General features: G+C 42.3%; 1 protein-coding gene across 39 annotated transcripts in view; it reads left to right on the forward strand.

Moving 5' to 3' along the window:
- Positions 1-14,387, forward strand: part of CALD1 (caldesmon 1) — a 255,661-nt gene that overhangs the window by 188,232 nt on the left and 53,042 nt on the right. For 2 of the 39 annotated variants that reach the window (XM_021298741.2, XM_065029826.1), the window contains exon 1: positions 6,176-6,436. The exons of 36 other annotated variants lie outside the window; for them this stretch is intronic. In XM_021298741.2, the coding sequence (XP_021154416.2) occupies positions 6,390-6,436 (47 nt within the window). In that variant the 5' untranslated portion in view covers positions 6,176-6,389. Of the gene's footprint in view, positions 1-6,175; positions 6,437-14,387 lie in introns of those variants that run through there. One more of the 39 variants, XM_065029820.1, reaches the window with a different exon arrangement.

Raw genomic sequence — 14,387 nt, forward strand, 5'->3', positions numbered from 1 at the left:
CTTAGGAGACGGTGATTTGCCTCTTGCTGATCCATATGCAAGATCTTCACCTCAGGGCCACAGTGTAGTGAGAGCATCCTTGTCAGTTAAGTTACTATAGAAAGTATCACAGTATCACAGTATGTTTGGGATTGGAAGGGACCTCAAAAGATCATCTAGTCCAATCCCCCTGCTGGAGCAGGAATGCCTAGGTGAGGTCTCACAGGAACATGTCCAGGCGGGTTTTGAATGTCTCCAGAGAAGGAGACTCCACAACCTCCCTGGGCAGCCTGTTCCAGTGCTCTGTCACCCTCACTGAGAAGAAGTTTCTTCTCAAATTTAAGTGGAACCTCTTGTGTTCCAGCTTGATCCCATTACCCCTTCTCCTATCATTGTTTGCCACCAAGAAGAGCCTGGCTCCATCCTCGTGGCACTCACCCTTTATATATTTATAAACATTAATAAGGTCACCCCTCAGTCTCCTCCAAACTAAAGAGCCCCAGCTCCCTCAGCCTTTCTTCATAAGGGAGGTGCTCCACTCCCTTAATCATCTTCATTGCCCTACGCTGGACCCTCTCCAGCAGTTCCCTGTCCTTCTTGAACTGAGGGGCCCAAAACTGGACACAATATTCCAGATGGGGTCTCACCAGGGCAGAGTAGAGGGGAAGGAGGACCTCTCTCGATCTACTAACCACTCCCCTTGTAATACACCCAAGGATGCCATTGGCCTTCCTGGCCACAAGGGCACAGTGCTGGCTCATGGTCATCCTGTTGTCCACCAGGACCCCCAGGTCCCTTTTCCCTACACTGCTCTCTAATATGTAATTTCCCAACCTATACTGGAACCTGGGGCTGTTCCTGCCCAGATACAGGACTCTACACTTTCCCTTGTTAAATTTCATTAGGTTATTCCCCGCCCAACTCTCCAGCCTGTCCAGGTCCCGCTGGATGGCAGCACAGCCTTCTGGTGTGTCAGCCGCTCCTCCCAGCTTAGTGTCATCAGCAAACTTGCTGATAGTACACTCTATTCCCTCGTCTAAATCGTTAATGAATATATTGAATAATATTGGCTCCAGTACTGACACCTGAGGCACTCCACTAGATACTGGCCTCCAACTAGACTCTGCACCATTGACTACCACTCTCTGGCTTCTCTCCTTAAGCCAGTTTGCAACCCACCTCACTACTCTATTGTCTAGACCTCACCTCCTCAACTTAGCTGTGAGGATGCTGTGGGAGACTGTGCCAAAGGCTTTACTGAAGTCAAGGTAGACCACATCAAGTAAACAACAAACATTTGGCTTTGAAATAATAAAGCGATTATTAAGTTCAGTGATCTGTGACTGAGTCAGATCCTCTTCCCATTTCTTTTTGAAGCAGTTGCAAGCATGGTGGAGTCCTGTCCTCTTTCAGGAGAACCAGTTCTGCATTGCTGTAAACTTAGGGAGCCGTTGGGTCTGCACTCAACTGCATGTGAATGTTTGGCATTGCACACATTTGCCTTGTCAGAGCCCTCTTTTGTGTTGCAAACTGAATCGCCATATGTCCCAGTAGCTCTTGTTCCTCAGCTGAATGGGCTTTATGACTTAAATGATGGGCACAGATCTGAGGTGAAGCCTCCAGGGCACATCACAGTGCAACAGTGCTGCTGTTAGTCCAGGTCCACTTGGCCATATACTCGTTTCCTGCACACAGTGTATTAATATGCCTGTATCCAGAACTGCATATTTGATTTTGCAGCTTTACAAGCTTAATGAATCACGGTTGTAGCAATTTCTGGATGGAACTAAAAATCAATGCTAGTGCTGTCAAATTAAAAATTAATATGTGGATACCATCCTGCAGAGCATTTTGAGCAGTTGTGGAGAAGGACACCTCTCACAGATTAACGATATAGACTGTTGGACAGAGAGACTTATACTGTTTGGAAGTGGGATTTGCTCACCCTATTTATCTTCAGTTCTTCATTTACAGGCAAAGGTGGCACATGGATTTACAGACAAAGGTGGCACATGAATTTACAGGCAAAGGTGGCACATGAATTACAGCTGGCGAGAGGGGTCAAGGACAGCAAAAAGAACTTTTTCAAATACACAGCAGATAAAACTAATACCAGAGGCAATGTAGGCCCACTGATGAATGGGGTGGGTGCCCTGGTGGCAGAAGATACAGAGAACGCAGAATTACTGAATGCCTTCTTTGTCTCTGTCTACTCTGCCGGAGACTGCCCTGGGGAGCCCTGCACCCCTGAGACCCTGGATGAAGCCAGGTCAATGGAGGAGTTTGTTTCAGTCAATGAGGACTGGGTTAGGGAGCAATTAAATAGTCTGGACATCCATAAATCCATGGGTCCAGATGGGATGCATCCACGGGTGCTGAGGAAGCTGGCCGAAGTCATTGCCAGACTGCTCTCCATCATCTTTGCCAAGTCTTGGGAAACGGGAGAGGTGCCCGGGGATTGGAGGAAAGCAAATGTCACTCCAGTCTTCAAAAAGGGCAAGAAGGAGGGTAATTATAGACCAGTCAGCCTCACCTCTGTCCCTGGGAAAGTAATGGAACAGCTTATCCTTGGTGCCATCTCAAGGCATATCAAGGATAAGAGGGTTATTAGGGCAGTCAGAATGGCTTTACCAAGGGTAAATCATGCTTGACCAGCCTCATAGCCTTTTATGAGAATGTAACAAGGTGGATGGATGATGGCAGAGCGGTGGATGTGGTCTACCTTGACTTCAGTAAAGCCTTTGGCACAGTCTCCCACAGCATCCTCACAGCTAAGTTGAAGAGGTGTGGTCTAGACAATAGAGTAGTGAGGTGGGTTGCAAACTGGCTTAAGGAGAGAAGCCAGAGAGTGGTAGTCAATGGTGCAGAGTCTAGTTGGAGGCCAGTATCTAGTGGAGTGCCTCAGGTGTCAGTACTGGGGCCAATATTATTCAATATATTCATTAACGATTTAGACGAGGGAATAGAGTGTACTATCAGCAAGTTTGCTGATGACACTAAGCTGGGAGGAGCGGCTGACACACCAGAAGGCTGTGCTGCCATCCAGCGGGACCTGGACAGGCTGGAGAGTTGGGCGGGGAATAACCTAATGAAATTTAAGAATGGAAAGTGTAGAGTCCTGCATCTGGGCAGGAACAACCCCAGGTTCCAGTATAGGTTGGGAAATTACATATTAGAGAGCAGTGTAGGGGAAAGGGACCTGGGGGTCCTGGTGGACAACAGGATGACCATGAGCCAGCACTGTGCCCTTGTGGCCAGGAAGGCCAATGGCATCCTTGGGTGTATTACAAGGGGAGTGGTTAGTAGATCGAGAGAGGTCCTCCTTCCCCTCTACTCCACCCTGGTGAGACCCCATCTGGAGTATTGTGTCCAGTTCTGGGCCCCTCAGTTCAAGAAGTACAGGGAACTGCTGGAAAGGGTCCAGCGTAGGGCAACAAAGATGATTAAGGGAGTGGAGCACCTCCCTTATGAAGAAAGGCTGAGGGAGCTGGGGCTCTTTAGTTTGGAGAAGAGGAGACTGAGGGGTGACCTTATTAATGTTTATAAATATATAAAGGGTGAGTGCCACGAGGATGGAGCCAGGCTCTTCTCGGTGGCAAACAATGATAGGACAAGGGGTAATGGGATCGAGCTGGAAAACAAGAGGTTCCACTTAAATTTGAGAAGAAACTTCTTCTCAGTGAGGGTGACAGAGCACTGGAACAGGCTGCCCAGGGAGGTTGTGGAGTCTCCTTTTCTGGAGACGTTCAAAGCCCACCTGGACATGTTCCTGTGCGACCTCACCTAGGCGTTCCTGCTCCAGCAGGGGGAGTGGACTAGATGGTCTTTTGAGGTCCCTTCCAATCCCAAACATACTGTGATACTGTGATGATTTTAGGATAGACTTGTGTGGTCTTATTGTTTATTGCTCAGTCAACAGGCAATTCTGTTCTTATTCTCAGTAGTGTTGTAGAGATATGGGCAAGAAGATGCAATTTGGTGTTAGAAGTCTTGCTTCAAATAAAAAATAGGCTGACCACGTGAATAATTTTGTTTCATACAGAGTGAAGTTCTCCTCCAGAATTTTGTAATTCATTATTTGGAAAAACAAAGAAAAAAGACAGAGATTTTTCTGACAGATGGGAGAGATTTTTGAACAGTTTTGGGGTTTACTACAAATGCAAGAGATTTCCCCTATTCCTAATGATACAACAAACAGGTTAGACTTTTTGTCTAGAGCTAGAATCTGCATGAGAGTAGGGTCAGATTTTTGAAAAATCTGAAACTATTCTTCAAAGATGTAGAATGTAGTGCTTCATAGGATAGTCAGTTTGCTTTTATTTTTATCCTGCATGGAAACAGTTTTGTTTGTGAACACTGCAATAGTCTAACTATTCAAGGATGGATTTAAAAGGGTGTAGAACTCACTCATTTGGGAAAAAAAAATATTTCTGTGACACAGTAGTAAATACAGACCTGTATGATAAATCTGTAGGGCTGCCTGGGAACCTAGTTTATAGTTTCATAAACATCAACTCTGGCATCTGATTAAAATGTATATTTTGGCAGAACAATGATACAATCTCTGTTTAACTAATGGTCTTCCAGAGGGAAGAATTCTGTTTCTGTAATTCCCCAATAGTAGAAATGCCTTTTTCAGGGAGAGTAGATATAACTCCCTTCTTACCATCATTTTTAAGGGACTCTATGCATTCACAATGCCTTACATGCCTCCTTTTCCTGGAGGTAAAAGAAGTGGAGATGGCCTACTTTCTGCACACTCATCTCATTTGCAGATCTCTCTGCAATCACAGAAATGGAATCCATATTTTCTTCCTTTGCAATCAGTACTATCGGCCTTTCCTCGCTCCAGAGCAGAATTCCAGTATATTTTGTACACTAAAAGATTGGATTTCTAGATGGACTTTAGAACAAGAGGCTGGATCTGCAGGAACTGTATGTGAAAAAATATCAAAATCTTGGGGTATTGCAGACCCATTTCTGAGTGTGCAAAAACTCCTGAGCTTTTACATTCTTCCACAGGAATCATTCACCTATTTATAAGTACAGAATTGTTACCTTTTCACAAAAGTATATCTCCTTGAAAGCAGAGGGAGTTTTGAGGAGGAAAAAAAGGTGATTATTGACTGCAGGATTTGAGCAGAACGTAAAGGAGTATCAGCGCCCCAAGCAAAGTGCAGCCGTCAGTTTCTTGCAAGCTCTAAGAAAAAACAAACTGTCAAGGCTGATGCCTCTTTGGACATCCAGCATCCTCCATGGCTTGGTGCAGAGGATTGCTTTGGTGTTCACTCCAAGGTAAGAGTGCCACCTACTGAACCCGCATGCTCCTTCCCACAGAAGGGTGAGCTTGCATTAGAGGTTTCCCTTTGGAGTACTAATCCATCCACACCCATGCTTGTAATTTATGAGATTTAACAAGATCAGACCCTGGGGTGGAATGGCTGCAAGTCTGCACAGTAAGCTGTTTCAGTTTATTCACAGATGCAGGCTTAAAAGGGATATGAGAACCAAGCATGTGAAATCATGATGGTACCTCCATTTAAATCTCTGGTTTTGCACTTCTGTTTCCTGTCTCACTCATTGGGTTAGGTGGAATGACATTGAGGAGAGTCTATTAGGTTTGATTTAGCTCCAGTTCTGTTTTAATCCCTTTGCTAAACACAAGATGGTCTTACCTTGTCTGCAGTTGAGATTGTAGCTACTTCTCACATCCCTGGATTTGTTCCTGTTTGGCAATCACCCTCCAGTCTTTTGAGCTATCTAATCCATCTTGACCTTTCACAAGTTAGACTGGATGCAAGTGCCTGCAAAATGCTTAGGCAATGATTTGTGATCAAAAGTAAAGACTGTTTCCTGGACCTATATTTGGGTCCTTTCCCCTCATCATCTCTTGGCAGGCTGGAATGTGACTTTCCTACAAGAAAACACTTGTGAAGGCACCTCTGTGCTGTTCTCAGGCTGGTCGGTGCTCAGACAAGCTTGTTAAACAGAAGCACTCCTTTTGAAAGCTAAATGGGATGCAAGCATTGGTCAGTCAAGTTGAGCAGCTGAGAAATCTGCAGGAATTTCTGCAACTATGGGCCCAGACATAATGAAGAGGTTCTATTAGAGAGAATACAGTAAAAAAAAAAAAAAAAAAAAATCATATGATCACAGAGCAGAGGGGGGTGAAGTGAGGGGAGGAGGATACAGGATAGATAATGAGCTTGACAAGAGGCAAACAGAGTGTGTCATTACCGGAGCTACAGGAACGACCAAATGGTTAACCTGTGGGGTGGAAAGAGCATCCAATGCATCTTGCATGCCTGAAAGGATAATGACATTTTTATTATCTCATTCCACGCCCTGATCATCCATCCATTTGCTCCCTGAAGCTGCCAGCAGTTCACATTGATTCATACGCTGCAGACATGATCAGCAGATCATACTGCAGGCAGAACTTGTCAAACCTCTCCAAGTGAGTTGCCGATTTATTATTTCTGTATGGATTTAGCTTTTTGGTGTTGTGTAGGTAGTGCTGGATAGTGTGATGAGAAGGGGGAACAGAATGCTGTAACAAGCTGGGAAACTGGTTGAACTGGGAATTAAGCATCGGACATAGACTATATTCTTTTGCTCCTCTTTTCCTGTGTTGTGCTCTATTGTCTAAAGGGAAAGTATTTGCATTTATGCATGTCTCTTGCCTGAATTGCAGAGTTTAAATTGCATTGTTCAGTGGCAGAAGAATATGTTGGAAAGGGTTGTTGCTGATGGGAGTTCTGTTAATGGGAAGTTTGCAGAAGTTTCATAGTTTGTTTGAAAGCTTTCTCATAACCCAGATTGCTTAACTTACTGAGTAAATAAAGTCCTTATGGCATGTTCATCCCTGAATGTGGGAGGGAAGCAAGAGAAGAAAATCAACTAGCCTGTGTAATGTCGCCAAAGAAATTATCTGCTTTATTTGGGTCCTGTGTTGTTGTTTTGTCTGCTTTATATGTTGAGGGGTGGGAAACAGGACACTATTATGTTTCTAAAATACTGTGATTTATATCAGGGTTTTGTTTCAAATTTGAGAGAGGTTATGAAAAGCAACTGGGATTTCTGGGTGCCTGTTTCTGGAGTTTCCAGCACAAAATCCTGTGCTTTTGGGGGGAGGGAGGTCAGGGATTTCTGAAACTCAGTACCTCCAAGAAGTCCCTTCCAGGAATCCCAAATCCTTCATCGTGATTTCAGAAATTGGGCAACAAATAATAATTTAACTAAGAGTTTGTCAAATGGGTTTGTTTTATGTTGATCTATGGTGGAATACAGCCACAAGCCACAGCAGCCAGTCCTCCTGTACTGCTATATGGGAATGGGGAGCTGCCATGGCAAAGCACCAGTTTCTCTGCAGCCAGTGTGAAGGGAAAGCAAGGGAAGTGAAAGGGAGAAGTGGGTGAGATTCAGGCACATTAGTGCTGCTATAAAAGGTAGAAACCTTCACTCTTGATACCTACTGTGGGGATCTGGCCCTGAGTGCAGTGACCCATGCTCAAGCCTCCGAGGCAACCTTCAGACCCTTTTTACCAGTCTGCGTTGGGGCCAGTTTATCTACATGTCAGAGTCTGTCTGTTTTGCCTAAAAAAACAGAAATAATTTGATATCCTTGATGAGAGAGATTCTTCTCTGCTCTCCTTTGGGTGAGGAGAGAGAACCAGCAATTTGCTAACTTTATGCCTGGCGTATCTCCGAAGCATTGGGCGAACGCTGAGAGGAATGCCCTAGCTTGTGTATTCTTTAGCACCTGCAATTATATGACCTGGAATGAGTTGACTGAAGTCAGTGAAATTATATATGGGTGAAAACAATTCGATCCCTTTCTCTTGAAGCATGGTTGGCTACTATACTCTTGATTTCCTCTGTCTTGGGAGATTTGAGTCCTGTAGCAGCTTCTAAACAAGAGCAGACACACCTTGACAACCAGACGGGTTTTCCTTCATCATGAATCACAATAGCATATTTGTGGAAGATAAATAAAGCACTCTTTGTTGAGAACACTTAAGAGAAATCAAATGTGTGACCAAATGTGGAAACCAATTTCTACCCTTTTAACAAACACCTCTGTGACCTCAGGCCAAAAGCGAGGAAGGCACCTTTAGCGTTACCCACAAATGCTTCTTCAAAACATTGCTCAGTGAAATACGTGATGAAATACTGCCCTTCCCAAGCTAAGGCATAACGTAATCATTCCAAGTGCTCATGTTTTCTCAGGAGATTGTAATGGAAAAGAAAAGGATTATTAAAATCCTTATAAGTTAACTCTCTGGAGACTCTCCAGGGAAAAGGAGGTGGCTGTTATTGCACTGTTTTGAATGAGGTACAATGTGATTTTTAATTTCTTGCAAATGTCCTCTAATAACCCCTTTATATGATCATTTCAGCTACACCATTTAAAGATCTTCTCCATGCTCTCAGTGTACTTGTAGTATTTGTAGAAAATTTTTTAATTGCTAAATAGCTGAAGATAACACTATTCGCATTTGTTACACTAGAAATTAAAAACAGAAGCTCTCATCATAGCCAAGAAATAATTCTGCTTGGCCTGAAAATATCAAGACTGCTTAGTAAATTTATAGGGATGGAATTGGCTTACTTTGCTGGACACTGAAGTGTTTGCTGTGCAAGTTCCTATGGAAAGCAGAAGTCATTTTGCCAACAGGTAGAATATTTTCTTTCAGCAAATTATAGCTTTATTCAGACTTCGTAGATCGTTCATGGGCAGTTTGGTTGTTGGAAGTTCAGTCTTTCACAGCATTGTCTTCATATTGTACATTGTTTTTTCTGTTTCTTGGCTGTATGTTCGAGACAGATAATTAGCTAGGGTTTTTTTAGGGTAAGAGAAAGGTTGAAGAAGACATTTGTCCATAGACAGCAGCAGTGTTGGTGGTGCTATATTATCTGTTAATTCTGCTCCAAAAATTGATGCTGTTAATTTTCGCTTGAAGCCATCTCTTTCCTTCATTCTGTCCTTCTGTGTCAGCCATGCTTTTCATTCCTGTTCCCCAGCGGTTAATGGCCTGAACCCTTAATTTATAAAAGCATTTCTACATTACTCAATTAAAATAAGATGAACATACTGTGACTAAAGACCACATGCACAAAGATGTTAGCCTGTAGAGAGCCCATTAGTGTCCGTGTTGAAAGCTAAGAATCCCAGTCAATTTCTGGAAGTGGCTCTTCCCCAACAGTGACAAGAGTACCATGGGCTAAGAAATAGGCAGTGTTCTTATAGTGTCCTGTCCATTTATGAGCAGCACTATTTATATCTGAGTGAAACTTCAGTGACTGATACCTAGGAATGAATACCAAAACACTTGGGATGGCGAGTGTTTTTGATGCAAATATGTTTTTCTGTGGGTGGACCCACATAATTATGTTGCACACTGTGGTAACAATACTCCATGTATATGAAGCATTCTTGACATATTAGAATTAAATACATGTGATCTGGTGTCTGATTTACATACAACAGAGACAGTAGGTATTAAAGACTGAATGTTCAGTTCAAGATTTTGTTGCTAGATTTAGGAACTTTCCTCATAGTTGGTCAGAAGAAATTTACTGGAAGAGCTAAAATGTTTTTGAATGAAATTATCCTTGGTGGAAGAAAAATTACAGCAGAGAAAGGACAAGTCAATAAGGAAACATATCTGAGATTTCATAGCCTTCTTGCCTTAGTGAAAGATGCTTTCGTTTTTTCAGCAAAAGCAAGGCAGCATTGGGAGGATGAAACTGCATTAATCTGTGTGGAGTTTTGGGAATCCATGTGAATACGAAGTCATGATGCTGCAAGAATCAGATTTCTAAGATTTTGTCAGAGAAAAGTGACCCTGGAGAGTTTTATGAAAACTCTGAGCTGAATTCCCCATTGTGTCCAAGTCTTGGTTCAAGCCAGGACAGTGGTGAGAGATGTTAGACTCAACTTAGTACTGCTATCTGGGAATCCAAATGCCTGAAATGAGCTGTGAGAATAGTTTCTGATGAAAGGTAAATCTAGGAAAAGAGTGCTGGGTGGAGCAGGACTGGTTGGGAGTTCATGTCAGGTTTCTGAAATCAGTTTCATCTAAATGACAATGAGGAAATACTTTTTTAAAATTAAAATGCCCCCTTTTTGACACTTCCTAAATAAGATATTACTGAGCTGTATATTTGTGATATTTTTTTGAAATAACACATTTCTGATATTTTTAAATTTTTTTTTCATTTAGGTGAACAATTTGTGTTCTTGTTTCAGGCTGAATTCAAACAGCTCCGAACATTTTCTGTATCACTTCACTCTGACAAGAGTTTTTTTTCTGCTTCAGCAAAACTGGAAAATTCATTGTTAGTGCAGATCTTAATTCCAGATAGCTCCTCCACAGCTATACTGCCAGCATAGGTGTTCAACCCGTGTGGGATGGGGGTGGCAGAACTTCATCTTCTTCATACCCCTGCCTTTCCCTTTCCCTTTCCCTTTCCCTTTCCCTTTCCCTTTCCCTTTCCCTTTCCCTTTCCCTTTCCCTTTCCCTTTCCCACCAAACCTGCAGTCCCAGGCCTCCCCACCCACCCTCTTCCTGATTCAGAGTAAAACAAGAAGGTTCAAAAGGACCAGGGAAGTTGTCCGGTGATTTAGGCCCTTTGCCCTCTTCTTAGGCCCTTTGCCCTCTTCAGTCCATATATATACATATGTATGCAGATATGTCCATCTAATGCAGATGTAGTAAACTGGACAATCCAAACCTGTAAGTTTAAAAATCCAACTGAAACATAGAGACCTAACGGACTTTGTAACTTTTCGCTCCTTTCACATTTTATTTTGTTTAAAAAAAAAAAACAAACCAAACCAAACCAACAAACAATGGTATTTAAAACCCCCTTTCTTTGCACTGTTTTCATGTACTGACATTTGATTCATTTTTTGAGCTGTGTAAGCACTTAAGTGCAGCAAAAAAGTCTCCTTGACTTCAGTAAGGCCGCTTACATGTGTAAGTAGCTGCAAGGCCAAGTTTATAATTATATATCTGTATAATGTTAGCCTTCATACATTTATCCATTTCAACATTAATTCTCCATTTCTTAAAGTCTATGATCAAATTTTGGAGCCTGAACTAAGCTGATCTTGTCCCTTTTAATTTAGGACTCAGCTCTTTTATTCTTCTCTTGTGTTTTATTTTTATTAGTTGCTTTATTTTTGTGCTGATGTGCAGCACATATTGTTAAAGCCACTTATTAGAGCCAGAGTTTTACAGCATGGAGACTGTCCTAATAAGGGAAAAAACCCTAGCCCTTTATTGGTGAGGTAAGAGAAATCAGGCAGCGGATAATTTTTTTGCTGATTGAGAAGAATAAGGTGCGGTTTGGCAGGTATCGCATTGGTTTGGCAGTTGCTGACATGGCTCCTCTTTTCTGCTGTTGAAATTCTTTGCAGAGCTGACAGTCAGGGTGGGCTTCCCCCATGCCCCCCTTTGCTTTTCCCTACCCTTTCTTCTCTTTTTCACAAGTGTTCAGGGTTGCTCTGAAATCTCACTCTGACACACAAACTGGATGTGATAATGAGAAGTGTCTGCAAGTACAACAGGGCCACACTGTAATCACCTTTTTAGGGAACAGTGGGCACATTGGAACACAGTTTTCCATGGGGGTTGTTATTGACCTAAAGCATTTAAACAGTTTTTGAAGTTGTCAGAAAAATCACGCTTTAGTCCAAGGTATTACAATCCCATTTCTCTCTTCCCAAAAATCTGTTGTTGAAGAAAAGTACTAACTACAAGGTTTAGTTGATGCTTTAAATTGTTCAGTTGTTTTTCTTTCAAATTGCTTTGAAGGCTTGTATTGAATTCCAGAGATGAGTAATGTATCCCAGGCTTAAACACAGGCTTCAGATCTTAAGTCAATATAGTTCCTCAGGTTTTAAACTGAGTTACGATGAGCAAAGATTCAAGTGAGAGCAGAAGCTGACATTTAAATTCTTTCCTTCCTCAGCCTCTGTCTCTTGGTAACTGGAATATCAAGCCAAGTATCGACTCTGCTTAAATTCACTCTGTGCTGCACCAGGAGACCAAAAGTGATGTAAAGTGGCTGCCTTCTTCTCACCCCGTGCTCTGGTGTGGATCTTTGACTGTAGGAGGAGTAATGGTTAACCTGGTCACTAAATGCTCAGTTTTGTCCGCCACTTGCTTATTTATTTTCTATTGAGTATTGTAAATTTTATTGTTTCACTTATAAAGCAATTTTTTCCTCTTTCTCCCATCCCGCCCTCTCACAGTAATTCTAGAGTACCTATCCTGTTATTGTTGAGGATAGCTTACTGTAGGCAAAGAACATGAAAGATAAACTTGGATTATAATAAAGAGAAAAGAAAAATAAACAGCATTACTAGCAGGGACTGGGTGTACCCATTTACACTAAACAAAGCCTACAGATTCTCCTTTAAGAGTAGGCTACTCTCAAAAGCTTGCTGCACAACCACTTTTTTGGGGGTTTGGTAGGGTTTTTTTGTCTGATGACTATTTGTATTCAGACGCTTCTTCCCCACTCATAATCCCTCTTGGAGATCAGGGACTTGGATCAGGAACACTCCATTGTGTTCTTTAAAAAAAAAAAAAAAATCTATCCAGGACTTTTTCACATACCTTGACTAAGCAACAGTGAGAAATATTCAGATTCGTGTGAGCAAGAGTGACCTCAGCAGAACATGGCATGCCAACCAGGGAAGATTAACTCTGTGCTAACAGTTTTGGTTCTGAACTCTGAAACTCTTTCAGATGACTTTTGTTCTGCTTTATGCTTCTACTTAGGAGGATCTGGTCCTGCTGTGGGTCCTCCGGGTAAAAGTTGCAGTATTAGAGAACAAAACAAAGATGATTCTTGTTCCAGACAGCTTAAAACCTTATTCAGAAAATATCTCGTAACTGTCGTGCTGTGCATTTCAAAAATTTGAGAAAGCAGCCCATGCAGAAGCAGTCCATGTGCACTTGTTGTCCTTCTCCCCATACTATAAGAAATGTGGAGGCTTGTCCTAGCAGCGTGTCCTTGAGACCAATGCACTTGTCACTACAGGATGTGAGATTTTGGTTTCAGTTTGGTTTGTTGTAGCCAAATTGCCTGCAGGTTTTCTACCCATGAAAATATATTACATGTTTCTGAACAGGTGAATTTTGGCTTGCCAAAGTCCATCTGCAGTATGTTCAGCATTCGAGTTGCTTCATTGTAATTACAGAAGTACCTTCTAGCATCACCACTTTTGTTGTCTTGGCACAATCCTTAGCACAGGTTTTTGTTGTTTGGGGACTTTGTGTGTGGTGGGTTTGTTTTGGCTTTGTTTGTTTGTTTTAAATTTATTTTATTTACTTATTTGTTTTATTGGAGTTCATAACTCAGCAGTAGGATGGCGGGATGGGTGAGCCTCATAAGGCTCAATACACTGCAGGTTTCAGCATCCACAAATGGTGTGGACCGTCACCACACACTGACATGGCCATGGTGGAACCTTTGTAGTCTCTTTGTTCATCTTCAGGTTGTTCCTGGCTTTCCAGCTCCAGTGAGCTACAGTGGTGTCTCCTTTGCCATTACTTCCTTTCCCTCTTTCTTTTGTTCTTGCCTTTCAGCTCTCTCTTGTTACTGTGTCACACAATATTTTGCAAAGCTGAAATGAAATGCTATCCAACCACATGGTATGTTCTCACATACTAATTGCTTGAAAAGTAGCTTCTTATTTTGAAACTGGTGTTGAATTATTGCCTCATGTAATTTGTGTAACACCCATCTTTCCTATGTAAAGCAGATTTTTAGGATTGTGGTTTGTCCGCAGGAGGGAAGCCACTGGCATGGATTCTGCACAATGGTGTTGTGCATCTTGGCCTTAGTCATCTGCCTCCTCCTGGAACAGGAGTGGTCAAACACATTTTGTCAGCAGCTTTCTTTCTTGGGATTTAAAAAGTCCTAAAGCCTAATTAGCAGAGGTCACATCTGCTTCTAAAGCTACCTAAACTTTTACTTTAGTTAGAAAGATTAGGACTGAGGACTAACTTTATTCAAGTTCCTGTGTTTCATTTGCCATAAAGATTGTAGCAAAGCAGTTTTGAAGTTCTCTGCAAATGCAGCTTTTCCTCGACTTACCAGCAGGCTAGGAAGCTCTCAACACTACCAATACTGTCTTGATGTTCTCACTAGTCCTTATCTATATGGCTGTGAAACCTTTCCACCCACAGCATGTGCTTTAGCAGTAATTTACAGCCCATCCAATTGAGGACAATTATTCCTGTCTTGTGCATATCTGAGAGCTGCATTTGGTCCTTTGTCATTTTGGAACAGCCATGGGACTAGTTCCTTACTTGATTTGCTGGATTCTCTCTCTTTCAAACTCACCCAATAACCCATGGAGTGACTGGGTAGGAGACCAAGTCTTGACT

The sequence above is a fragment of the Columba livia genome, chromosome 1, assembly GCF_036013475.1.
Source record: "Columba livia isolate bColLiv1 breed racing homer chromosome 1, bColLiv1.pat.W.v2, whole genome shotgun sequence".
NCBI classification, from domain to species: Eukaryota; Metazoa; Chordata; class Aves; order Columbiformes; family Columbidae; genus Columba; species Columba livia.